Consider the following 25576-nt stretch of genomic DNA (forward strand, 5'->3'; position numbering starts at 1 on the left):
TCACTGAGCTGGCCAGGCTGCAGGTCTGGATCGGCGTGAGGAGCAGGAGCCCCGGCTGGGCAGGAGCTCGTTCCAAGTGGGATCAGGGCTCAGGTAGCCTGCTCAGCACCATGAACACACTGCAGTGCCTTGGATGGGAGAGGGGACACTCCAGACGCACCTGCAGGGGACACTAGAAGGGAGCCTACGAGAGAGATGGAGAATGTGGACTTTGAACAAGAGTCTGAAGTGATGGGACAAGGGGGAATGGCTTCCTGCTGCCAGAGGGCAGGAATGAATGGGATATTGGGAAGGAATTGTTCCCTGTGAGGTTGGGCAGGCCCTGACACAGGGTGCCCAGAGCAGCTGTGGCGGCCCCTGGATCCCTGGCAGTGCCCAAGGCCAGGCTGAGACTTGGAGCAGCTTGGGATAGTGGAAGGTGCCCATGACAGAGGGTTGGAATGGGATGGGCTTTCAGTTCTAATTCAAACCATTCTGAGATTCTGTGACACTGTGCAGGTGGGGGACAAGGTGCAGCTGGAGGCAGAACTCCCGCTGCAGTGGAGCGTCCCTTTCTGGGCATCTCACTGTGGCACTGACGCCTCTCCTCGCTGTGTAAGCTGTGGCTGGAGGGGCTCACAGGCCGGCACAGATGGGGCTCCATCCCCGGATACAGCTCCAGATCCCGCTGGCTAACCTGGAGGGGCAGCCGCTCGCTGTGGGGGCAGGCCTGCTCCCATCGCTCATCGCAGAGAGCCCCCGCTGCTGTCCCGCTCCAGCTGCCGTGACTGCGGCACCGAGCGGCGGCGCGGGAGCGGCTGGACAGGGCTGCACAGGGCCGGGACGGGGACGGAGCCATCCTGCCCCACACCGGCACCGGCAAGGACGGGGGGCGCCTGCCCCGCTGCAGCCCCGCGCTGAATAAACGTCCTTGTGCCCGGCTGGTCTCTGCTCCGCTACCGGGGGCTTGGGGCGGCACCGGGGACAGCCGGGGGCCGCTCTGCCCGAGGCCAGGAAGCAGCAGTGGCACGGGGGGAAACACAGAACCGGGGCGGCGGAAAGGCGGGCGACAGCAGCGGAGCCGCGGCCGCGGGGCCGGCCCTGTCCCGGTGAAGTGTTTACGGTGGGATGTTCCTGCTGGCATGTTCCCGGTCCCGGTCCCAGAGGGGTGTGACCTGTCCCGGTGGAATGGCGCCGGTCCCGGGGGGTGTGGCCGGTCCCGGTGGGATGATCCCGATCCTGGAGGGGTGTGGCCGGTCCCGGTGGGTGGGGCCGGTCCCGGTGGGATGGTCCTGGTCTCGGAGGGGTGGGGCCGGTCTGGCCCCGCGCGCTCCCGCCCCGCCGGACGCCGTCACGTGCCCGTCACGGTGCGCGCGCAGCGCCCGCCCCGCCAATGGGCGCGCGCAGCGGGGGCGCGCCGGGCGGGGCGTGCGGCGGAAGCGGCGGCGCGTGCGGGAGCGGCCGGGCCGGGCCGAGCCGGGCGGTGAGTGAGGGGAGAGGGGGGGCCGCGGACCCGGGACATGGGAACCCTGACTGCGGGGAGCGGGCGCGGCCCTGCCCCGCCCCGCCCCGCCCCGCCCCGGCGGGAGAGGCCGAGCGGCGGCCGGGGCCGGCCCGCAGCGGCAGCAGCCGGGGCCGGAGCGCTCCCCTGCCCGGGCCCGGGCGTGCGGAGGGGCCGCCCCGCTCCGTTCTCCATTGCCCTCCGGGCCGCTGCCCGACCGGCCGCGGGGCTCACTGGGCAGGAGCGGCCTCCTCCGCACCTGCGGCCCGGCCGAGCCAGCCGGGAGTTTTGTGGAGGGCCTGAACGGCCTCGTGGGAGCCGTCGCGACTTCGGGAAGACTGGCGGGGACACCCGCAGGGCACCGCGTCCGGCTGGGTGGTGGGGAGGCTGTGTGAGAAAGTTTATGCCACGTGGGAAGTGTCTGTGCCACTACTTGGGTTCAGTGGTAGTTAAAATAACTTGAAAAACGACATTAAAATTACATCAGAAAAGATGGAGATTGTTACGGAAAGGTCTGGAGCACCCGGAGCAGCTGGGGAAGGGGCTCAGCCTGGAGAAAAGGAGCAACCTCAGGGGGGAACTTCTGGCTCTGCACAGCGCCCTGACAGGAGGAGCAGCCGGGGGGGTCGGGACCTTGTGCTGTGTCGTGTTTGCTCAAGGTGAGAGGAAAAGGGCCTCAAGGTGTGCCAAGGTAGGTTCAGGTTAGCAATTAGTAACAATCGTTTCCCTACCGAGCGGTCAGGCCTTGGAAGAAATTGCTCAGTGTGGAGGCGCCATCTCTGAAAGTGTTGAGGCATTTGGGGTGTGTTTTAGGGGTTATTGTGGTGGTGCTGGTGGGTCTGGGTGACCTTGAAGGTCTCTTTCAATCCCAATGATCCTGAGAAATTGGCACAAGGAGAAATTGGCTGCGTGTAAAGAAATTCCTCTGGTGTTCCAAGAATGAGCAGTTTACCGAAGGGGTGCGGGGTGTAGGTGGCAGCAGCTTCCCCCGAGGTGGGATGCACCTGGCTGTGCTCACACCGTGCTGGGCTGTGCTGGGGCTGTGGTGCCACAGCAGATGGGCCGTGGGCAGCACAGGGAGCTTTGGGGATGCTCGTGCTGGTGCCCACAGCTGCCGTGGGCTGCAGCTCTCCCACAGCCCTGCACTGTAACTCTTACATGCACATGCATACATCTGTTTGGTTCCTTGAGCATTTATATTGAGCTTCTTTGGTTTATGTGCTTCTTACTCTGTTGTTTTCCTCACATTTTGGCGCTGTGTGCTGTTACCAGTAACGTCCATCAATGTCATGCTGCGTGGAGATGTTTTTGTTTTTTAGTGCCACGTATTTGTTACACAAACATTAATCCTTGGATAAGCTCCTCATTAGTCTGCACTGTCCCTACCTACCCTGTAGCTACATTAATTAGCCATTGTATTTTTCCATATTTTCCTGCAAAAAGTTGCAGCAGAGTTGTGAGACTGTGGGAAAGCATGGAGGTGACCCGGGACAGGAGTTTATCCCTCCAGCTTGTGTTCCTTCTTACTCCAGCCATACTTCTCCCTGTGCTGGAAGCCAAGGGGTTGGATTCTCTGTTTCTTCGAGGCTTATTTGAGGAATTTTGAGGATCTAATTAAAAAGGCCCTTGAGCTGAGTTGTTGAAAGCTGTGTGGGAGCTGGGGTGAGGTCAGGTTTCTGTGTTGAAGGTCATATGTTTGGAGCTTGTAGCAGGGATGAGGTTCAATCACCAAGTCATTGCAAAGATCAGGTGTTGCTACTGAGGTATTCTGTATACCTTCCAAAGATGGTGTGAGATTTCTCCCTTAATCCCCAGCTTTTCTGCTGACATTATTTCAGTTCCAGCATGTCCATTCCATCCAGCTGCTCCACTCTCAGCCAGCACTTCCTCACGCTGATGCTGGCTTTCCATGAGGCTGTCTTGCCCATTAGTCCAAGCTTTTGCACTGGGATTTTCTGATGATCCTGTCTGCTGGCTTTACTGGAGCTTTTGTTTTGTGTCTTCCCTTTTTCTTTTCCTCTGTTTTTTTTTCTTCTTTCCCTTTTTTTCCTTTCCCAGTAGCTCTGTGTAGTTAGTCCTGCATCCTTTTGCCCATCAACTTTCTTCTCCGAGCTTTTCCAAAAGATATTTCTGAAAACGGGAGCTGTTGAGCATTGTTCAGAGGTGGCACTTGCTGGATGTTGCTCTCCAGGAGTGCTGAGGGAGTCTGGAAGGACAGAAAGGGATGGATGCAGGTGCCTGCTCTGCATCCTCTGGAGCACGAGCAGCTCACCCCCTGGAAATGCCAGGGTTAGAATTCCTAGATGTGTGTGCAGAGGGAGGCTGCTTTGGCAGAGCCTTGTGAGCATCCTGAAAACATTTCAGGGAGTATTTAATGATTTGGTGTGGGCATGGCAGGTTTCACTGTCGGGAAGCACCGAGGGCTGTGTTAGGGTGCTGCTGGTGCCACACATGTACACACATGCTGGTAAGGAGGGTTTTCCTTTGTTTTGGGTTACAACATTGAGCACAGCTCATACAGGACTTGGTCAGGTTTTGCTGCTGTGGCTGTATTTTAGTGGAAACTCTGCAGGTTGGTGTCCCTGACTGGGGTTGCTGACTGCTGCATTCTCGGGCACAAAGGAGGAAGGGGCTCTTTGTGTCTCTCGGTTTTATAGAGCCTTGCTAGAGCAATTAGCTGCCTGAAATTAATATATTTCTTTCAAATGCAAGCTTCCAGAAGCAAGGAAAGCGAGCAGTGTGCCTCTTACCATCAAGGATTACCAGGAATTAATCTTTCAGTGCAAAGGCCACTAATCTCGGGCATGCAAACAGGGTTTATTGAGCTGCGTGCCAGTGCTTAGAGCAGTGATGGATGAAATCCCTGGCAAATTCAGATGCTCTGGCTGTTAATTGCCTCCCCACCTGCTCATCCACCTCCGTCCCTGCATGCTGGAATCTGCCTCGGGGTGTCAGGCCAGGAGATGGATGGTGACACGTGGAGCTGCTGGGTGCCAGCCCCGGGCCAGCTTGGGCTCTCACGCCTGGGCTGTCCTGCCTGCCCCAGGGCAGCTCTGCTCTCACTGGGTCCCAGCTTTTCTGTTGTGCTGGGAGCTGAGTGAGGGAGCTCAGCCTGGCACTCGGATTTTCAAGCACAAAGCCAAGCTGGGAGCGGTGGGAGAGCTGTCTGAGCTCCTGCCTTACCATGAGCATCTTGCCATGTTCCTCGTGCAGCTCGCAGGTAACTTGGGGGGGTTCTGGGATTCCCTGCATGGCTCCTGCTGCCCTGCAGGATTATCTGGAGTTGACAGAAGTCACTGTCAAAATTGTGCTGCTCCCATCAGAGTGCCTGGCCAGCTCCTGGCTCAGGCTGATGTTTGGGAGGCTTTACCAGTGATAATTGAGCCAGGAGTATGGTAGAGAAGCATGCATGAGCCCAGCAGTAGTTTTTGAACCTGGAAATTAGTTTCCAAAAGGAAATGATTGAGATCAAGATGTAACTTCAAAGCTTTGGTATCCCTCTCTTCTGCCTTCCCTGCTGGTCTCTTTTCTCTTGTGTTCTAATTGATTGCTGCAGATGTACTTTGGTGTCCTCTCAAGTTCATTTCTTGAGGACTTAAAATGAGAACTGTGTAATCAATGGCACAGTGTATCCTGGAATCTAGTTTATTCCCAAAAACACCGTCACTCTGCTCAGACTGAGCAGTGCTTATTCCCTAAATTTGCCAGTGTTGGCAAAAGGTAAATCCGTATTTATAGTAAAGCCTGTGTCAGCCCATTTCTGAAGTTCCCCTGATGCTCAGTAAGAGAAGCCTAATATGTGTTCAGAGGAGCCCAGGGGACCCCAAAATGTCACCTGAGGGGTTCAGAGGGACCTGGGGCACCCCCAAGTGTGACTCAGCATAGCAGACAGGGTTCTAGGACATCCCAAAATACGACCAGACAAGCACCAGCCTGCACAGGCTTTTTGAGTGTATAATTGAAAGGCTTTTAGGAGTGTCACAGTGTCAGAGTACCTGGTAATAGTTGTCATTTGAGTTTTGGGGCAGAGGTTTATGGTGCTGAATGTTGAATGTCCTGCTGTTGAATGGCAGGAAAGCTGTTCCAGTGCCTGGGCAGAGTGAGGCTGCAGTTGGCAGAGCTCATGCCACCACTTGACTGAATGTTCCTGAGCCCAGCAGGGAGCATTTGCCCAAATCCCGAGGTGGCAGCCCTGTGGCTGCTGTGTTGTTTGTAAGTGGTCCCAGGAGTGTTTCACAGGAGTGCACAATCCTGTGTTTTGGTTGTGATTTCCAGTGTTTTCTGTTGGTAATGGGAGTGCTCTTAAAACAGCCTTTTCAGTTTGCCTCAGGGACTTCTTGGGGTTTATTTTCCCCCTAGTCATTAAGGCAAATGGCCCAGCTCTGTTAGGATTGGAAAATCGAGTCCTGTCCTGGGTCTGGCATGGGACCCAGTGAGGATGGATACTTCCCTTGATTTATGCCTGGAACATTGAGATCTTTCCTCTCTCCCCAGCCCCTTTCTGAAGCTGTGCTGTGGGAGCTGCAGCCGTATTTAGCCCCAGCACAGACCTGGATTGATCCCAGCCCAGTGGGACAGTGGGCTGTGCATTGTCAGTGCTGCTTAGGCCAGTGGGAAGCTGTGGACTCTTCCCATCAGGCAGAGCTCAGCACCTGTTTCCAAAGGGGAAAACCACCCACAAGGACCCGCTGTGCTGTGGGAGAGGCCTTGCTCAGTCGCCTTCTGCTCATCTTTCAGCATCCCCCCCTTCTTTCCCTGATCCATTTTTCTGCTGAGGAATCTTCTAGTTTTTATTTTTAAATGTTTAGTCACTGCATTATGGCAGTGCCTCATGTCTCACTCCATTTTTAAATGGACTCTTCTGAAAATCCCTGGAGATAGGAATAGGGAGATGAAGGGCACACTGACACCTGTGCCACATATGGCTCTAGAAGTGCTGACACCAGTTCTGACACTTGCTGGAAACCCAGATTTTCTCCTCCCCTCTTACCTTCTGTGTAGCATTTCCCAGCAAATGCAGAAATCTTATTTTGGCCTTTCCAGGCTGGCTTACTACAGGAATACTGAGCAAACCCCTGTGGTTTGCTCCTGTGCTGGTGCCTTCCCTCCTGAGCAGAGCAGCTTGGAATGGCCAAGGACACCTCGTTCTGGTTGGCACAAAGGACAGAGGGATGTTCCTGTTTGTGTCTCCTGGCTCTACTGGCTGAGCCTGTCAGCTTTTAACCTGCTCAGAGCCCAGGAGAGAGGATTTCCTGCAGCTTCAGCTTTCTCTGAGCCTGTTCTCTGTACCCAGTGGGGTGTGGCTGAGCTTTGGCTGCTCGCTGAGATGACAGGAGAGAGGCAGGTGGGTCTGAAAGTTGGCTGTTATCCACAGCATTTATCCTGTGTAGGGTGGCAAATCTAACATAATGAGGGGTTTCTTACTCCAGAGTGTGTTAGGAATCTTCTCTCTGGCTTGTTTTAATTTTTGGAGCAAACTGCTGCTAGAGAGCAACAAGCAAGGTCCCTTGTGGCTTCCGTCACCCACTCTCCATACTGCCCTTTGCTGGCACATTTGCTTTTTCTCCATCCTGGTGAAGTGAGAGCAAAGCTTTCCCAAGGAGTTTTCTGCTCAATGTTTGCTGTTGGGTTCTGGTGGATGGTAGCTGCTCCTGTTTTGGCGAGCCCTGAGGACAAGGCTCCTGCTCCAGGTCACACTGGTGCCTCCACCCAGAGCCTTCCAGCTGGTGCTGCTTTGCTTCTGGCTGTCGCTGGCCCTGGGGACATGCTGGGACATTGAGATTCTCACTCAAACTGGGGCTGGAAGTCCTTGGAGTGAGTGGCTGCCTGTGTTCCCCAGTGGGTTGGAAAGCAGTGGCTGGAGCAGAGTCCATTCAGGTGCTGGTCAGTGCCAGGTGTCTCCACAGTGTTGTCTTCAGCCAGAGCAGGGTGTCTGTCCATGCTGGTGACACCAGTGTCCGGCTGTCCCACTGCTTCTCTCCATCCTTCCCTATTCCCAAATGCAGGAAAACTCTTGTTCAAGTTCAATTTTGCCTTTTCTGTTGCATTGATAATATCAATGTAAGCCTAGAACTGCTCCTTTTCCTTTCTCCTGCTGTCTTCCCTGTGCACAACCTCTCTATTTTTAACCTGCTGCATTCAGATTTGTTTTCCTGAGCCCTCATGACCTCCATGATATTTTGCCTTTGGAATATTTAACACAGCATTGTAGGCATCCTGCGTGGCCGGGCGTGACTATTGTTGTTGCCAGCTGAATAGTCCTTGTTTTTTTGGCTGCTTCTTGTGTTCTCAGCTTTCAGTGGCTCGGAGAGGAGCCTGCCAGGCTCCCTGTACCCGCTTGGCTATTTACAGCCAGACCCAGCAGCCATGTTTATTAAGTTCTTGGAATCCTCTGGAACAGAAATCACAAGGCTGCAGAGGGGCTGGAGGAAGGTTTGGTACAAATGCCTTGGCCCATCAGTACCCTGGGATGGGAATTGTCATTGTTGCTCCTCTCAATTCTGCTGATTCCCCTTGGAACACAGAGCACCTTAGAAATGTGGTTATTTTTATCACTTTATATGGGTCCACAAAAAATATTTGTTTTTTTTCTTTTTTTTCCACTGTATTGGCTGTTCAGGGTGAATTTGCTGAGACAAAGATAAATCAAACTTGATATTTCACTGCTCCTTTGGTCTTGCATTCCTGCAAGTGCTGCCTGTGACAGAAGGTGGAGTGAGGAGCTCGATGGTCAGTTCAGGGCACTGGGCCCATCTCTTCAGCCTGGAGAAAAGGAGGCTCATGGGGGACCTTGCTCTCCACAGCTCCCTGACAGGAGGGTGCAGCCGGGGGGGTCTGGAGCTCTCTCCTTTTTGGGATGTGCATCCCAGAGCCCCTTCCATGGCAGTGACCAAGAGCAGCTGTGTGGCAGACTCCTTGAACAAAAACTCCAGCAGCATCTTCTCATTTTGAAGATGTTCTCAGTTGTGCCTTGTTTTTTGGTAGTAAATCACTCCAGGTGAATTCTCAACCGGTGAAACTGAAATAACTCTTAACAGTGTGTTTCTGGACTGAAGAAATAGGGAAAAATTCTGTCCTTTGAGTTTCCAGGCTTGAAATGCTGCTCAGCCCAGGCAAGATGCACCCCTGGCTTACACTCAGGCAGTTTGATTTGTGTGGGTGGTAGAATTAGTGCTGGTGAGTAATATTTTATTGTGTAACATTCAGATCAGGCAGAGCTGGGGCCAGAAGTCAGGATTCCTTCAAGGCTTGGAGTGCTGCTTGTGCCCAGAAGTGGGCATTTCTCTGACTACAGTGATCCAAAAGCATCAGAAAGCAGGTTAAGTCAAGTCCCTCAATGTGCTTTTCTCTTTCAGGTTTAAACCAGCTGTCCTTTGACGCTGCCAGCAGCGAGTCCCTGGGGCTGGGCAGCGCCGCTGGCCCGCGGCTGTCGGACAGCCCGGCCGAGGATGGAAGTGGCCCGGGAAAGAGGAAGAGGAGCAGCATTCCCCCAGGTGAGCCAATGCCAGCTCCAGTGCTGCTCCCAGCTCCAGTGCTGGCAGGACTCAAGGGTTCTGTGAAGAGTGGCCTGGATGCAGGGCTGTTGCGTGCAGGTGGGCAGGGGGAGCTGTGTGCTGCTGCAGCCCCACTGCTGTGCCTGGAGCCAGGCTTGGGCTGTGGGGGCTCCCCAAGGGGTATGTGGTGATAGGAGAGTGGGGAATGGCCTCCCACTGCAGGGATGGATGGGATATTAGGAGGGAATTGTTCTTTGTGAGGATGAGGAGGCCCTGGCACAGGGCAGCTGTGGCTGCCCCATCCCTGGCAGTGCCCAAGGCCAGGCTGGGTGAGGCTTGGAGCAGCCTGGGACAGTGGAAGGTGTCCCTGTCCATGGCAGAGGATGGAATGGGATGGTTTTTCATGTCTCTTCCAACCCAAACCCTTCTGTTATTCTCTATAATTGTTCAAATAGATGTATTTTCCTAATTGAACAAAATCTCAAGATTAAAATCATGGCCATAATTAAAAGCAGGATAATACACCTCAGGCTGAATGACTGGAGACATTCACATTTAAGATAATGTCATAAAATCGAAGTGTTAAAAGAACTGTATGATATTGTAATGTCAGATCAAGGAGTCGTGCAAGGAAAACTTCCTAGATGCCAGCTTCAGGATTTCTCACAGAGCATTGGGGAAAAAGGGAACACAGAATAATGTCTTTGCAGATTACATTGTGGCTGAAAACTGCAGTCCCACCAGTATGACTGGGGAAATGTGGCACCTGCTTGTGCTATGGAGGTGGGATGTTACAGCTTGGACAGAGCAGTCTGCAGGAATGAGGTGGGAACTTCCCTAGGGAGGTTCCAGGTGCAGAAGGGAAGGATGAGGCTGCACCTGAGGCAGAAGGAAGGTGATGTGCAAAGCCCTCAGCTGCAGAAAGAGAAGGTGAAATGCAGCTGTTTCCCTGGAGAGTTAAAAACCCTTGAAGGAGAATCAGGGACTTTACAGCACAGTTCAAGGATGGTTTTGATGAGCTGACAGAGCACTTCAATGGCAGTGGGAGGATCCTGCTGGGACAGCTCCCTTCAGTTCAGTGCAGTCTGACAGTTTATACCTACTGGATGTGTCCTTTGTTCCTAAATCTCTTGAGAGGAATCAGTGTCTCCTTACCTTTAATCAGTGCTCCTTCAAGGCCCCTTAGAGCTGTTAAATGCAGAGGATGACCCATAACTGAGGTGCTTTAAGGTGCTTTCCAGGTCCCAGCTGCTCCACAGGCACAGCACTGATGGGGTTTTTTTACTGTCTCTTCCCTGCCAGTGGGTTTAGTTCTGGTTTTGGGTGCTGACACTGCAGAGCCTCGCTGGGCAGAGCTGAGATCTGCTCTAAGCCTTTAATCACTTTTATGTTCCTCTCAACAGATGGTGGCAGAAATCTGAGCCTGGACTCCATTCTGATGGGATTGCCAATGTCCGACCCGACTGCCTGGGCCACCGCCATGAACAACCTGGGCATGGCTCCCATGGGCATGACAGGACAGCCCCTCCTGCCCGGTGAGCTGAGCCTGCACTGCTCTCTGCGAGCAGCCTGTGGCACTGGGGCTGGGCAGACACCCACCATGTACACACTGAGCTGTGCTTGGAATGCATTCATGCTGTGTTTTAATGGAAATAATAGTTTTTGTGGGGTACCCCTAGATATCCTGCAGGGGTGCAGGAGGAGGAGGATTCCACACAGAGGTCAGGAAACCAGTGATATCCAGGAGCATGTTAGTCTAAACTGAACTGCATTGGTTGATAAGGAAGGGAGGAAGATGAAGAGGAAAGCAACAGGGTGGCCAAGTGGATATGGCAGAAATTCATGGAGAATTCTGCTCCAGAAATGACCACCCTGTAGTGTGAAATGCATGTGCATGGCTGAATCATCTTGTACTGGATGAAAGAGCTCCTGCAGGAACAGAGCTGAGCTGTGCCTGATTTCCCAGCAGTGCAGGATGCTGGACATCAAAGTCCTGAATGGAAATGACTGTTCCAGTGCTTTACTGCACTAAGAAGGATGTTTTCCCTGCCATAAGCCCTGTCTGCTCACCTGGGGAGGGAATGTCTGTGTTGGCAGACAGCACAACCTTCTCTCCTCCAGTTTGAACAGCCCCAATTCCCTCCACAGTAACAGAGTTCTCTCCTGTCCCCAAGGCCTTGTTTCACATTTGGCTTTGCTGTGGAGTTGCTGTTTCCTTGTCATTCTCCTGCTGACATTCTTCTATGAAGGAAAAATCAACACAGCCTATCCCATGGATAAGGATACAATTCCCATGTACTCCCACATCCATGTTTCACAGTTGGAAAAGGAAAGTTTCTTGTCCCTTCCTCCAAAAACGCGGGTTGGTGGCAAGGATTGGCCTCAGATGTGTTTTTGCTGTGACTGTGTTTCAAAGTACTGAGGAAATGGCAGGTTCTTAGCTGCTGCAATTGCTGCACTTGTCTGCTTGGTGAGGTGATGCCCTAAAGCCCAGCACCATTTACACTGGAAAAGTCCTTCGCATCGAGTCCAACCTGTGACTGATCCCCACCTTGTCAGCAGCTCAGAGCACTGAGTGCCACATCTTGGATACCTCCAGGGATGGGGACTCCACTCCTTCCAATGCCTGGCAACCTTTTCCATGTACAAATTCTTCCTGATGCTCTTAAGCCTGCGTCACAACTGTTTGTGCTGCTGAACTACTTAACACAACCAAACTGGGTCAGGTTTTCCACTGTTTCTATATGTCACAGGTGTCTTTTTGTGGACAAACCTCTCTGGGAAGGGTTGGACATTAAATGGGAACCAGTGTCTACAGAGGAGAGAAGGAAATAATTTATTTTAACGGAGAAAAGTTACTTGACTGTGGCAATGAGCAATGAAATAGTTTTAAAACTATTTTAAGGGCACAGATGTAAAGTTTGATGTTGGCATGCTGCTGATTTTCACCGGCATGCGTGGGAGTGTTCCCCGTTTGCTGTCAGGGCTCACAGTCACTGTATGACTCTACCCCCCACGCCTGACTCCCTTGTTCTCTCCCCCATTTAGATTTTGATCCTGCTCTTGGCATGATGACTGGAATCCCTCCAATCAACCCCATGATGCCAGGCCTGGGGATTGTCCCACCTCCCATCCCTCCGGACATGCCGGCTGTGAAGGAGATCATTCACTGCAAGAGCTGCACTCTCTTCCCACCTAACCCACGTAACTGTCTGCTTGTGCTTTGTCTCTATAGGGCATCCCTTTGTTTATATAACCCAGGTGTGTGTGAGAAAAGGGCCATTCCTGGGACTCACTGCTGGCAAGAGAGTGACAGAGCAACAGCAAAAACCTGGTCTTGTCACTGTTTGCCGTTTTCAGAAATAGCCTTTTCAGCTGCTAGATTGATAAGGTCTAGGGAAGAAGCCATTCCAGTCACTGAGTGTTTGAAGTCCTCATGGTTTGATTCTTGTGTGCAGTGTGAGGTGTAGCTCAAGCACACAAGTCTGGAGTGTGTGCAATTGCGGCACAAAGAATCCCCTGAGTATGTTTTTATATGTTATTTACATTAGGACATTTTTTTAAGCTGTGGTTTTGTAGCACCTTCCATGATGAAGTTGGGAGCCCCTGGTGCTGCTCGTGTTCTTTGACAGCAGCTTAGTCAACCTCCTGCACTCAGGAGAGTGTAGACTCCCAAGATCTTCTTTTTGCAAACATGCTGGTGAATGTGCTTATTTTTATCCAACACCTCAGCAGTGCTGTGGATCCACTCCATAATCTGAGCGTGGCATAGCCAGGTGTGTGCTGGGAGGAAGCCAGGAAGGTGTGGTTATCTCTCAGGAGACAGGAGCAGGTGGAAGGAGTGCGTTCTGGCAACCCAAAACCTGACCTGCTCTGCTTTCTCTCTTCAGATCTTCCCCCTCCAGCCACGAGAGAGAGGCCCCCAGGGTGCAAGACAGTGTTTGTTGGAGGCCTGCCGGAAAACGGGACAGAGCAGATCATCATGGAGGTGTTTGAGCAGTGTGGGGAGGTCATAGCTATCCGCAAGAGCAAGAAGAACTTCTGCCACATCCGCTTTGCTGAGGAGTTCATGGTGGACAAGGCACTTTACCTGTCTGGTGGGTGTGTTTGGCTCAGAGGGAAGCTTAAAATTCTGGGACAGAACTGTGGTGGTGTGTTATAGGCAGAACAAAAGAATTGGGGCAGATTTCTCTGATGCTGTGTCACTTTGCCTTCTGCTGCCATTGCATTTCTGCTTAAATATATGAAAACAGCTCTTGAGAGGAAAGGCAGCAATGCTTTGTCACCTGAAAATGTTTACAAAACACTGAGCTGAGGTGCAGAGTCTATTTCCATCTTACATGGATAAGTATCCAGCTAATTCTCTATATAGTGCCTAAAAAAATGGACGTTTGCTCCTAATGTGCTGGCTGGTGGGCTGGACTTACTTGTCTGGTTGGTTTGCTTTAGTGGGGTTTTATTTGGTTGGTTGGTTTGCTTTAGTGGGGTTTTATTTGGTTGGTTGGTTTGCCCTAGTGGGGTTTTATTTGGCTGGTTGGTTTGCTTTAGTGGGGTTTTATTTGGCTGGTTGGCTTGCCCTAGTGGGGTTTTATTTGGCTGGGTGGCCTGTCTTAGTGGGGTTTTATTTGGCTGGGTGGCCTGTCTTAGTGGGGTTTTATTTGGCTGGTTGGTTTGCCTTAGTGGGGTTTTATTTGGCTGGTTGGCTTGCCTAGTGGGGTTTTTTTCCCTGTTAGCCAAACCCTCTGGGCTCCTTTAGCCATGGGAGCCTCAGGTGAGTGCCCAGTCCTACTGACCAGCGTCCCTCCTGGCAGGCTACCGCATCCGCCTGGGCTCCAGCACGGACAAGAAGGACACGGGGCGGCTGCACGTGGACTTTGCGCAGGCGCGGGACGACCTGTACGAGTGGGAGTGCAAGCAGCGCATGCTGGCGCGCGAGGAGCGGCACCGGCGCCGCCTGGCCGAGGAGCGCTTCCGCCCGCCCTCGCCGCCCCCCGTCGTGCACTACTCCGACCACGAGTGCAGCGTGGTGGCCGAGAAGCTCAAAGGTGAGAGGGGCTGGGTGGGCAGAGCTCTGTCTGCCCCCATCTTCCTTCTAGGAAATAACAGTTCTTTAATAGGGAAGAAAAATAAGAGGATAAAATAAATAATGCAGTAAACTAAAACAGCACTGGCAGAGTCAGAACCCAGCCCGACACTCTGTGGGTCAGGGTGTTGGTGGCAGTCCCATTGGAATTGTGGCTCAGCTCTCCTGCAGTGTCAGGGGTGGTTCTGTTGGAGCAGGATCCTGTAGGGAAGGATGGATTCTTCCTCTGAAGATCCAGGGGAAGGAGAGGCAGCTGCTGTTCCTTTGGGGAATCCCATGGAGAAGCCGTGCTGGTGTCTCAAACCTCTGGATTATATCCGGGTAGGAATGCTTGGCTCCTCCCTCTGGGCGGAGGCCATCTCACAATGGGATGTTGTCAGAGACATCTTTTGTGAAAATCTTTTCTTTAGGGTTTTCCTGCTGAAGCTGAGAAGTTTCAGCAACAAATGTAAACAGTTATTATCTGCTGCTGTGGAATGCAACAGGTCCACCTGTGATTGGCCCCTCTTAGATGTTTACAATTAATGGCCAATCAAGGACTGAGCTATCTCGGACAGAGTCTGAGAGAGCTCCTTTGTTATCATTCTTTTCTGTTCTATTCTTAGCTTAGCTAGCCTTCTGAGGAACCTTTTGCTTTCTTTTCTTTTTACTATAGTTATAATGTAGTATATATATAATAAAATAATAAATCAAGCCTTCTCATAATGGAGTCAACATTGTCGTCTCTCTCTCATCCTGAAAACCCCTGTGACCACGGTCACAGGATGTTATAGTTTTTATCAGCCATGCAGTGACATTCAATAGCTGTTATCAGCAATGTCCCCTCCCAAGGGAGGTGTGATTGTGGTCACTCAAAGAGAGAGATAAGGCAAACTGCCCACTTGACAAAAGACAATCTGCTATATAGATGGTAATAGAATACATCTTGCCTTGCAATCTGGAACACCCCTGCCCTTGAATCATATTTGTGGAATCTCAGGATGGAAAGGACCCGAAGGCTCACCTGGCCTGACCTTTCTTGGCAGAAGCATGGTCTAGACCAGATGGCCCAACACTCTGCCCAGCCCAGTCTTGAAAGTGTCTGGTACTGGGGAGTCCTGCACTTCCACAATGCTGCTGTTGTGAAAAGTTGTCTCCAGGAGTACCCGTTCCCCCTCATCCTTTCCAGGTGACTCTCTTGTAAAAGAGGAGTTTCCATCTTCATCGCCCTCCTCAAGACACAGTGATGAGGTCTCCCTTAAATCTTATTTTCCCAAGGCTGAACAAACCCGTTGAGTGCAGGAAACTTCTGCAAATCAAAACTGTTCAGTACAAGTTTCTTCCACATAATTTTGGTTGGAAGGACTAATGTAAGACATTCTTGGAAGCCTGAGGTTCATGTGTGATCTGATGATTTTGGAGCTGGAGATCATCTCCTTTCACAAAAGGTTCCATCTCAGTAGATGTGACGTTTTCCAGTACGTTTCTAGTGCTTGTTCCTCCTCTTGCTGCACCTCAGCAGGTGATCCAGCTTGGTGCTGGACTTGCCTTCCTTTGTACAGCCACCTGTTCAGATCCTTCCCTGCTTCCAGGAGTTGTGATGGAGTCGCCTGAAGGATGCTGACCTTTGAAAGAGCAGCTCAGTTCTGAGGAAAGCACCTGAAAGCTGCCCAGGCCACCCCAGAGCTGTGGTGTAAAGTTGTCCTTTCTTCCTGCAGATGACACCAAGTTCTCGGAAGCCATCCAGACCTTGCTGACCTGGATAGAACGCGGGGAGGTGAACAGGAGAACTGCCAACAACTTCTACTCCATGATCCAGTCAGCCAACAGCCACATACGCAGGCTCGTCAACGAGAAGGCGGCTCACGAGAAGGAGATGGAAGAAGCTAAAGAGAAGTTCAAACTGGCTCTCTCAGGGATCCTGGTGCAGTGTGAGTAGTGTCTCCAAGCTGGATGCTGTTTGTGTGGTGTAGGGAAGACTCTTCATTTCCAGAGTCTGGAGAGGCCCCACTTAAAGGGCTCTGGGAAAAGAAGTGGCAAAAATTGCTTCAGTGCAGCTCCGGCTGATTTGGAATCACACGGCACTAACCTGGCAAAAATCCCTTGTGGTACTTTTTACTGGAGTAAGAGTCCACATCTGGGGGGAGGAGAGAATGAATTCTAAATTTGTTTCCTCTTAATTATTGTCTTGTTATTATTTCTGTCACATTTTCAACCCTTCCTGTGCACAAACAAGGTAAGTTCCTGGGAATCTGGTGCCTCAGCGAAGTGTGCAGGATTTGTTCGCAAAAGGTAGGAGCAGCAGAGTGCTTCCAACACCCTGTTGCAGACCCTGGGTCTTTCAAATCCCAGTACTTTATAAAACCAGGAAAACAAGGAAGAGGCATGGACTGTATTAATTCCAGGATGCGATCTGTAATAGTTTCTCAGACCATTCATTGCCTCTTACACATCCTTGCTTTAGTAAATCTGAATATTTTTACTTCATTGCAAGTACCTTCTCCACAATTGTACTAATTTTCTTTGAGCCCCTTGCCTAGCTTTTGAGCATTCTTAACTTTTGGTTTTGTATCTAGTAATTTTAGCTGTTACTTGTTTTTTTTAATTATTATTTTCCTTTTAATTATGTTAATGGTAAAAACTACGGGCACACGGTCCAGAGGGACTTACAATGAGCACTGCAGAGTAAGTAGTAATAGAGACTAGTGTGTGTCTCCACTCTCTAAAACCAAGACTGATATCTCAGCCATTCTTAGGTTACTCTAACAACCAGGGAGATGTGTTTATTTTGTGAGAATTATGGATACTGCATCACAAGCATAGAAAAAATCAAGTGGATGTGCTCTGTGCTGTGGATGAGCTCTCAGAGGAGAGCTCACTCAAAGGAGAAACACTGAGTCTATTCCAAATCCTCTTAAGTTTTCTAGAGAAGCAGGAGGAATAAATCCCAGAACCCAGAATAGTTGATGGCTGGTGCCTTTGCTTTGGTCCTGGTCGTGTTCCTGTAGCTCACACAAGCTGTGGCACTGTCCAAAGGCCAACTCATGGTTGTAGCTCATCACCCCATTTCAGAGGTGAGTCCTGCCCCTCTGAACTTACACTCCCAGCCAGCCTCACACAGCATATTTGGATATTTTTCAGCACCTGTGCTGCCTTTTTTTTTCCACATGTCCTGCCTTTTTCCCAGCTGAGAGCAGAGCCCGTGCCCCAGTTGGTCGTTGCTCTGTGAGCGTTTGGCACTGGGCTGGTGAAGCCCACAAGGCTCTTTCCAGACACTGAGCCCCCTCCCTGAGCGTAGCATCAGCACTGTGCAGTGTTATGAGAAAAGGGGAGCCAAACCACCTGCCTGATTCCACTTTTTTACTCCTTTACTCCTCTTGTTCGCCCTCTCTGGATGCTATTCGGGCCCGATTTGCTGCTGATTTGCCACTCCAGTCGAGCAGATAGTGGCCGTGTACCATTCTGCCTCCAAACAAAAGGCTTGGGACCATTTCACGAAAGCTCAGCGTAAGAACATCAGCGTGTGGTGCAAACAAGCAGAGGTTGGTAATCTTTTCTTGTGTTAGATCCTCCAGCACGGTCTCTTGCTTGTCAGGATGTTGATGTTCAGTTTGCGCGATGCTCGCATGGATAACAACACCTTCCTTCACAGTGTGAGGTGGGAATCACTCAGGAGGCTCTTGTGGTACAGGTAATAAATTTTCTCTTGGTATTTGTGTCACCAGTAGCAATACATGGAGACCTGCCTGCTGATGGAAGCTGTGCACAATAATAGTCATAATACTGCTGATAAATGTTGATTTTTCTGCTGATATTAAAGCAAGAAGGATTTCTAGAGAGATTAAAAAACCAGCAGCTCTAAGTTTCGTCAGAATATTTTATCACATTTTATGTGGTATTTCCACCTTGAGGTGGAAATAATTGCAGATGAACAGCCTGGAAAGCTTGAGGGACGATGTTCTCATGTTTGTGTATTTATCCCGTGAAGTGACATGATGAAATGTGTGGTTTGAAAATGGTGATCAGAAAGGAACTGATGGAAGAATGCTTGTCACTCCCACTGCTCTTCCTGCAGGAGGAAAAATAGTTCTTAGTCCAGTAAGATTTTATAAAATCAGATAAGAGTGTCAGGCAGAATGTCAGAAATAAGGAAGCTAAGGTAAAGAAAGGGTGTCCATTGGGAGGGTGATGGGTGGGGAGATGTTTGTCCTGGGGGCTCTGATGAGATCCATGCTGCCACCTTGGGGGTGCAGGGCCTTGTTGAGTCTCATGAGGTTTTATCCCACTCCTCCACCCTGTCCTGTTCCCTTTGGCTGTCATTGCTTACCCCTAGTGCAAATCTTCCTGTGGTTCTGGATTTGTCTGGGATATTGAGTTCCTTACTACAAACTTGAAAAGCAAGTCTATCCCAGCAAAGCCAGGAGGTGTCTTTCACCTTTAAGATTATTTACCATCCAGAGTGAATCTCAGCAAAGCTGAGAGGCTGCTGATCCATGATCACCACGGGCCAGGGATGTGCAGGCCTGGGATCCCTGTGAGCTGGAGGTATCCAGGCCTGTGATCCTTGTGGACTGGGCTGTCCAGGCCTGTGATCCCTATGGACTGGGCTGTCCAGGCCATCTTCCTGCAAAGCTGCAGCCTGGGAAGACTCTGGATCAGGCCCAGCCAGGGCCCTGTGGTACCAAGCAGGTGGTTAATCCTCCACCATGCTTGAACACTAAATGCCCACGTTGTCCTGGGAAGTTTCCAGGGGTGATCTCCCCATGAGACTGCACCTATGGGACTTTCCAATCCCAGTGAGTCAAACCTTTGTAGCAGCTAAAAGAGGAGCCGAGGTTTCTTTTGCACCTGAGAAGCCAAGTGCTGATTCAGATTCACTCTGAGCCCAGTGCTCCTGTTTTTCCCTGCCTTCTGACCACTGGCTGTGGCTGGGGTGGGAGCTCTCTCTCCAGTTGGAGCTGTCTTTTGTTCCAAGGTAAGTTCTCCCTCTAGGAAGAGGCTGTGAGACCACTGGTGAGGCCTCTTTCAGCAGCACTTCAGCTGCCAGGCTCAGTGTTCTGCTCTCCCCAGCTTAGGGACTGCTCTTAAAGAAAGGTGGAAGCCACAAGATGCAGCTTTTTGATGCAGATTTTGGCAGATACTTATATATTTATAAAAATGCTGCTAGTATATGGTACATTTTTAGGTGTAATTTCAAATGTCTCTTACCTCATTGTAGATACCAGATGCTGGCTAAAGGGTCTCTCAGCCTTTTGGTGTCGCCTTGAGGAGATCCCTGTACATGCAGAGGTGCAGCTGTAGCTTGGTTTGCTCTGTCCCAGCTCAGGTTGGGACTTTTGGCTCCAGAGAATTAGGGCTGACTCCAGTTCCTCAGGTTTGCACAGCAAGGCTGAGCTGCCTCATCACAAGAGCAGAAGGGAGATGGAAGGGTCTGTAATCCCAGTAGCTCTGACAGAGTGACTTGTGCTGGATATTGCCCTTGATCTAATAATCTGTGCCAGTTTTTAAGTCATGTCCTGGAGTTGTTTTTTGCAGACCTAGATTTCAGGAACTTTTCATTCAGCCAACCTGTTCCTCGCAATCTGTATTGAAACCCTCTCTGCTTCTGAACCCCAGGAGATCCGTAACATCCACAATGATGAGCTGATGGGCATTCGGAGAGAGGAGGAGATGGAGATGTCTGATGAAGAAATAGAAGATCCATCAGAGATGAAAGAAACAGAAGAGTCAGGTAAAATCCCTTTTTACAGCTCATAATGTGCTTCCCTTCAGCGGTTTCTTTCTGGCAGTGGGAAGCCATTCCCCTTGTCCTGTCACTCCATCCTTTGTCCAAAGTCCCTCTCCAGCTCTCTTGAGCCCCTTTAGGCCCTGGGAGGGGCTCTGAGGTCTCCCTGGATCGTTCTCTTCTCCAGGCTGGACAGCTCCAGCTCTCTCAGCCTGGCTGCAGAGCAGAGGGGCTCCAGCCCTGCGATATCCCAAACAGCTGGAGCCATTCCTTTGTGTGCTCAGGCTTTGTAACCCGAGCTGCTGAGCCCGTGGGCAGCCAGGGCTTCCCTGCTGTCCCTGCTGTCCTGATTGCTGTGCTGTCCCCAGCGCTGGTGTCGCAGGTGGAGGCGCTGAAGGAGGAGAACGACAGCCTGCGCTGGCAGCTGGACGCCTATCGCAACGAGGTGGAGCTGCTCAAGCAGGAGCAGGGCAAGGCCTCCAGGGACGAGGACACCACCAAGGAGCAGCAGATGAAGCTCCTCCAGCAGGCTCTGCAGGGCATGCAGAAGGTGGGCCAGGAATTTTTCATAGCTGGGGCTGTGCTGCAGGGGAAAGAGGCTGGGATGGGTGGCAGGAATACTTGGAAAAACATTTTAGCAGGATTTTAGCAGGATCCAATCTGGCAGCGGGGAGCAACTTTGTTGTGTCCAGTGTTGCTAAAAAAAATCCCAAAGAAAATATTGATACCAGGGATTGTGGGTTAGCTGCTAAGTCCCATGGAAACAATCCATAGTTGAAGGATTCTTTGTGTGCTCTTTACTGTGATTTCCAAAGTACCAAGTCTGTCCATAACCAACTGAGTTAAGAAATGGGAAATCCCATCCACTGGGGATAGAATCACTGCCCCATGTTTACACAACTGTGGTTTTTTTCTAATTTTGCTAATAGGCAAAGGTGTTTCTAAGGTGGATCCTTCTTTTATATTTCATCTTGTAGTGGTTCTGGATGTGATCTGTCTGGTCTTCATGGAAAAGCCCTTCTAAATGTTATGGTCTTTGAACAATAATTGGTGGAAGGCAGGTTAAGAGTTTATCTTTTCTCTTCCAGCATCTTTTGAAAGTCCAAGAGGAGTACAAAAAGAGAGAAGCTGAGTTGGAAAAAGTGAAAGAAGACAAACTTAAAATAGAAACATTACTAGAAAACCTGAAGGAGCAGGTATGTGCCATGCAGGTCATCCTTGTGCAGTCCTCACCTTTGTGGTGAAGGACATCTGTCCTGCACTCCTGGTGGGAATGCCCAGCCCTGGTTCCAGCAGCTGTCCTTGGAAAGTGAGGAAAAATTACTTGTCAAATTGCAGGATGTCTGTCAGGAATGGACCTACAGTTGCTTCATGTACCTGTGAGACAATCTCAGCCACTGTATAAATAAAACAGGACTGTCACTGAACAGTGTACAGTGGTGTCACAGCTGGAACGGGGTTTTCTGTAGCGTGAGCTTTTAAAAGACAAGAAAAAAGGTCTCAGTTATCAGACACTGATATTTACAACTGTGGTTTAGGAGCATGTTTTGATCTGCCCTCCATAAAACACTTGGGAACTGGAAATTTTTGTGAGTGTTTTAGTATTTTTATTCTTGGTGGGTTTATTCCAAACAAAAATCCATGCACTATTCCAAACAGAAATCCATAGTGCTGCTTCTCAGGTTTGATCCCCTCTGGTTTGATCGTGGATTTGACTCTATACTTGCTGAGTTCTTTTCTCTATAGCACAGACACAATTACAAAAGAAGCATGAGGCAGCACTTCCCCTTGGCCCACAGAGCCAGAGACTGGGTTTATCTATTTTCCATCTGTAGTCCCACTTTTTTGTTCCAGGAGCTAGGGAAGATAATGCCTTTCTACTAACTAAAAATGGTTTTGTGTAGTCCAGTAATAATCAGAGCAGGATCTTCAAAACAAAAATAAGAGATTATCATGAGTAATCTTTCCTTTCTTTGCCCATATATAGCAGAGCATGGCAGATGAAGAGGACAAGGAGGGAGATGCAGCTGACTGCCAAGGCAATGTAAGTCCAAGAGCTGCTGCTCTGGGATGGTGGAAGGTGTCCCTGGGGGTGGAACAGGGTGGGCTTTAAGGTCCCTCCCAGCCCAACCCATCCCATGATTCTGTGATCTTCAGGAGCAGGCAGGCTGTGGGTTTGCAGTGTAGCTGCTGGGCTGCAGTCCCTGATCAGCTTCCACAGGGCAGAGCTGCTCTTTCTCCTCTAGAAGCAAATGTGGAAGCTCAGGCCATTTGGGCACAGGCTCAGCCCTGTGAGCGAGAACTGCACTGGTGTAAGAATTTGAGCAAACCCAGGGGACTGTTCAGTTCTATCTTGGTCACTGGCCTCCCTCCAGCCCATCTCACTGGTCACTGGGAGCTCTTCCCAATTATAGCTGTCCACAGCTCTCAGGCCACTGGAATTGCACATAAAACTAGGGAATAAAAGCAAGTTCTGCTTTTAGTGCAGCTGCCGTCTTTGCATTGTTGTGTTTATGTCAGGGATAATAAATTATGCCCAATTCTGTTTTAATTCAGTACCACAAACTCAAGTCAGGGACAGTCTGATCCTAAGCCCTGTGCAGCCCCATGGCACTTGATTAATCCCATTTGTGTCAGTGTGGGCATTTGAGAAATAAACCTCTGCAGCTTAATCAGTCATGGTAAGGCCACGGTCTGGTTTGTATTTTGTTGTTTAAAGCAAGGCCCTTGTGGAGCAGATGTCGTGGCAGGGAGCAGGGCTGGTGCAGGGTGTGTGGTGGCATCTGCTGAGCTTTGTGACCTTTTCATCTCACTTGGTGGATGATGCCCAGCACCATGGACACAGCTGTGCTTTGCTGGGAGCATTTTTGAAAATAAACTTCAGATACAGCAGTGATGGATGCAGTGACTCAGAAAGCCAGGAAAACACCCCTGCAGGCTCTGTGGAGCCTGCCCAAGGGAGTCCCTGGTGTGCCAGGTTGTCTGGAACGTGTCCTGTGGCTTTTGCAGGAGAGCAGCATGTCCAGAGTTTGTGCCTGCAGCCAGGAGAAAGAATGTCCAGTGGAGAAGACCTTGAGCAACAGCCCTGTGAAATCTGAACGAGAAGTTCTCTTAGTTGGTGAGTTCTGCTGGCTCTGTGGTGATTCCAGAGACCTGAGCTGCTTCAAGGTGACCTTGCACTCCTCCTGCCCACCTCTGGCTGCTTTGCTTATCCCAAGGGAGGTGGGAGTCCTGGAACTGAGGAAAACCTTGAGCTTTGCTGGGGTCAGGGTGTGGCTGCCTGCAGGGGCACAGGGCTGGTGTTCCCAGCTGGCTTTTGTCTCGTGACAATGACCTTGGTGCTGCCCCTTTCCCCAGGGATAATTTCAACGTTTCTCCACGTGCATCCCTTTGGAGCCAGCATTGAGTACATCTGCTCCTACCTGCAGCGCCTGGACAGCAAGGTGGGTGTGGGACAGCCTGGGCTCTGCTCCCTGCAGAAATCTGCTGAGGGGAATGGGGCATGGGGTGAATTTCAGGATGATAGGAAGGTGGTTTGTGCTGGGAGGGACCTCAAAGCCCATCCAGCTCCATGCCCTGGCAGGGACACTTGCACTATTCCAGGTTGCCCAAAGCAGCCCAGCTTTGGGGTTCACCACTAACTACACCCCCAATGTCCCATGTCCTGCTGGCTTTGTGCTCCTTTTTGGAGTAAATGGGAGCAACTGTGCAAAGGCTTCTGGAAGGAGTTACATCTCATTCCTTTAGGAAGGAATTACATCTCATTGTCCTCTATTCAGCTCTCCAGCTGTCTTCCTTAAAGAGCCCCAGAGACAGGAGGCCCCACAGTCATGGGAATTCTGTCTTTGGATTGGAACTTATCCAGCTGCTTGTGTATATAAATGAGTGTTTAGTTTACCCTTTCCTATGAAAACATGGCTCCCTGGCCTTGCTCGCTCCAGCCTTATAAAGACAGAGTTAATAATTTTATCTCCTAATTCTAGCTTGGGGTTTGTCTGTGGGGCCACCAGCTGCCTTTATTTTGGTTTGGAACTCCTACAGAACTGCCTCATAGCACTCAAGCTGCTTTCTGGAACTTCCTCTTTGGTATCCACAGTGCAGAGAAGGGCTTCTGGGAGCTTCTGCTTGGGAGAACCCCTGTGCAGAGCCCACCCTTTATTTAACCTGTGCTGTGGCATCAGTCTCCTCACGTTCACTCACACTGAGGGCTATTTCCATTGTCCTTTGTGTTCCTTCTGAGCTCTTCTGTCTCCTCCTTGACTCTTGCAGGAGTTCAGATTAGTTTGGGATGTTGTTTTTAACCCTGAGCAGATCTTTGGGCCTGAGGTGAGGCAGGAGGAGGGGGAGTACTTGGAAGTACGACCTGATTTCTTGAAGCTGCCAATAGGAAAGGAAGAGGAATATCTTTCCCCTGTTCCCTGTCCATCATTCTCACCAAAAAGATCAGCAGAGAGCACAAAAATTAAGATCCAAGGTGGTTTGGAGCCGTGGAAGAGCCCTTCAGAAGCTGCCTGTAGCCCTGAGCGCGGCTTGGCAGGACCTGGGGCTCACCTCAGTTCCTTCTGTGCAGTGCTGCAACCCCAGTCTTAGCTCTTGTCACAGCTCCTGGTGTCCCAGCATTACCCCAGGAGCTCAGGGAAGGCCTGGATGAGCTTCAGCCATGTACCTGTTTGAGTTTGAATTATCAGCAGCCATCAGGGCTCCCATCTTCCCTTTCAGTGCTGTTTTCCTTGTGCTCCCCAGATCTGCACGGCCGAGGTGGAGGTGCTCATGACACGACTGCAGAACACGTTCCGGCAGGAGCTCAGCGGGGTTGGGGCCAGCCTGGAGAAGAGGTGGAAGTTTTGTGGCTTTGATGGGTTGAAAATGACCTGAGCTTTGACTGAACGCTGGAAACAGTGGGATATGGAAGCTGAGAAAACCTGGGATGCTCCTTCCTCTGTTCCTGATGATTCCCTCACATCACAGCCTCGGGGTACAAAGTGTAAAAGTGAAACCAAGTCCAGAGTAGCACATGAAGAACTTCCAAGTTCTGCAGCTGCTTTGATCAGTTATTTGTTGTTGGGCAAGTGCTGTTCAGTATATTTGGGGAAAAAAGCTCCTGCCTGACCCTTTGAAGCACAGCGTGTTGACTCTGTGTTCTGCCAATGTTGTATGTGCTTGTGTGCCCAAATTCCTCCTCCTCGACCTTCCTTCTGCTAGGAACAGCCACAGACTGTCCTGAAGCAACAACAAAGGGGCATCTTCTGGTTTCTAGATCACCAAAAGGGAAAAAAAGAGGCATTTTTTAGATATTTCTATTAGTAAAAGCCAAGGTATGTTTAAAGAGAAGTTTTAGATGTGTCAGGGGCCTCTGAGCCAAGGAATTGTTTCTTTTATTGCTGTTCTCTTTGTTAGCAGTTAAGCTGAGGTGTGGGGGCTGAGGGGGATTCTGGCAGTGCCACTCATGCTCTGGGTCAGTCTGTACAGAATCTTCTACATGGGAAGGGTGTTTAATTTTCTGGGGATGTGGGTGGAGAAGAGCGACATCAGCCTGACTTTTGGTGATTTTTACCACTCAGTTCCTTCACCTACTTTGCTTTGGAGACCAAGCTGAAGCAGCACAGACTCCTCTGCTCCCGATCCTTGCCAGCCCTGTTGTTCATGTTCCCAGTGCATGCCATGCTCGTGCCCAGCTGTGCAGAGGTGCAGGGTAGCACAGCTCAGCCCATCCCAGCCTGCCTGGAGCCCTCTGGATCCTCCTGCCTGCAGCAGCCTCACGTTCCCAGCCTGGCACAGCTCTCAGTCACCCTGTGCAGTTATTCCTGTTCTGGACA

General features: G+C 50.8%; 1 protein-coding gene across 2 annotated transcripts; it reads left to right on the forward strand.

Annotated features, from left to right (window-relative positions):
• The first annotated feature begins 1307 nt into the window (after positions 1 to 1307).
• Positions 1308 to 25069, forward strand: ENOX2 (ecto-NOX disulfide-thiol exchanger 2). Of its 2 annotated transcripts, none has more exons than XM_074551866.1 (15): positions 1308 to 1462; positions 8836 to 8973; positions 10377 to 10508; positions 12022 to 12177; positions 12864 to 13070; positions 13785 to 14018; positions 15754 to 15966; positions 17471 to 17577; positions 19652 to 19766; positions 20129 to 20310; positions 20849 to 20956; positions 21748 to 21804; positions 22770 to 22878; positions 23118 to 23203; positions 24504 to 25069. In XM_074551866.1, exons 3-15 carry the CDS (start codon positions 10412 to 10414, stop codon positions 24633 to 24635), a joined length of 1803 nt encoding a protein of 600 aa, XP_074407967.1. In that variant the 5' UTR covers positions 1308 to 1462; positions 8836 to 8973; positions 10377 to 10411; the 3' UTR covers positions 24636 to 25069. The 2 variants fall into 2 exon arrangements, with proteins under 2 accessions (XP_074407967.1, XP_074407968.1); XM_074551867.1 differs by lacking the exon at positions 1308 to 1462 and adding an exon at positions 4545 to 4700.
• Positions 25070 to 25576: the final 507 nt, after the last annotated feature.

Source organism: Zonotrichia albicollis, chromosome 14 (genome assembly GCF_047830755.1).
Source record: "Zonotrichia albicollis isolate bZonAlb1 chromosome 14, bZonAlb1.hap1, whole genome shotgun sequence".
Lineage (NCBI taxonomy): Eukaryota > Metazoa > Chordata > Aves > Passeriformes > Passerellidae > Zonotrichia > Zonotrichia albicollis.

Bases quoted from the DNA above. Each gene is read 5' to 3' on its own strand.
- ENOX2 (XM_074551867.1), top strand. From the start codon at position 4,679: ATGTTCCTCGTGCAGCTCGCAG. The intron at 10,509-12,021 runs GTGAGCTGAGCC...TCCCCCATTTAG, and splicing joins AGGACAGCCCCTCCTGCCCG to ATTTTGATCCTGCTCTTGGC. The intron at 23,204-24,503 runs GTGGGTGTGGGA...TGTGCTCCCCAG, and splicing joins TGCAGCGCCTGGACAGCAAG to ATCTGCACGGCCGAGGTGGA.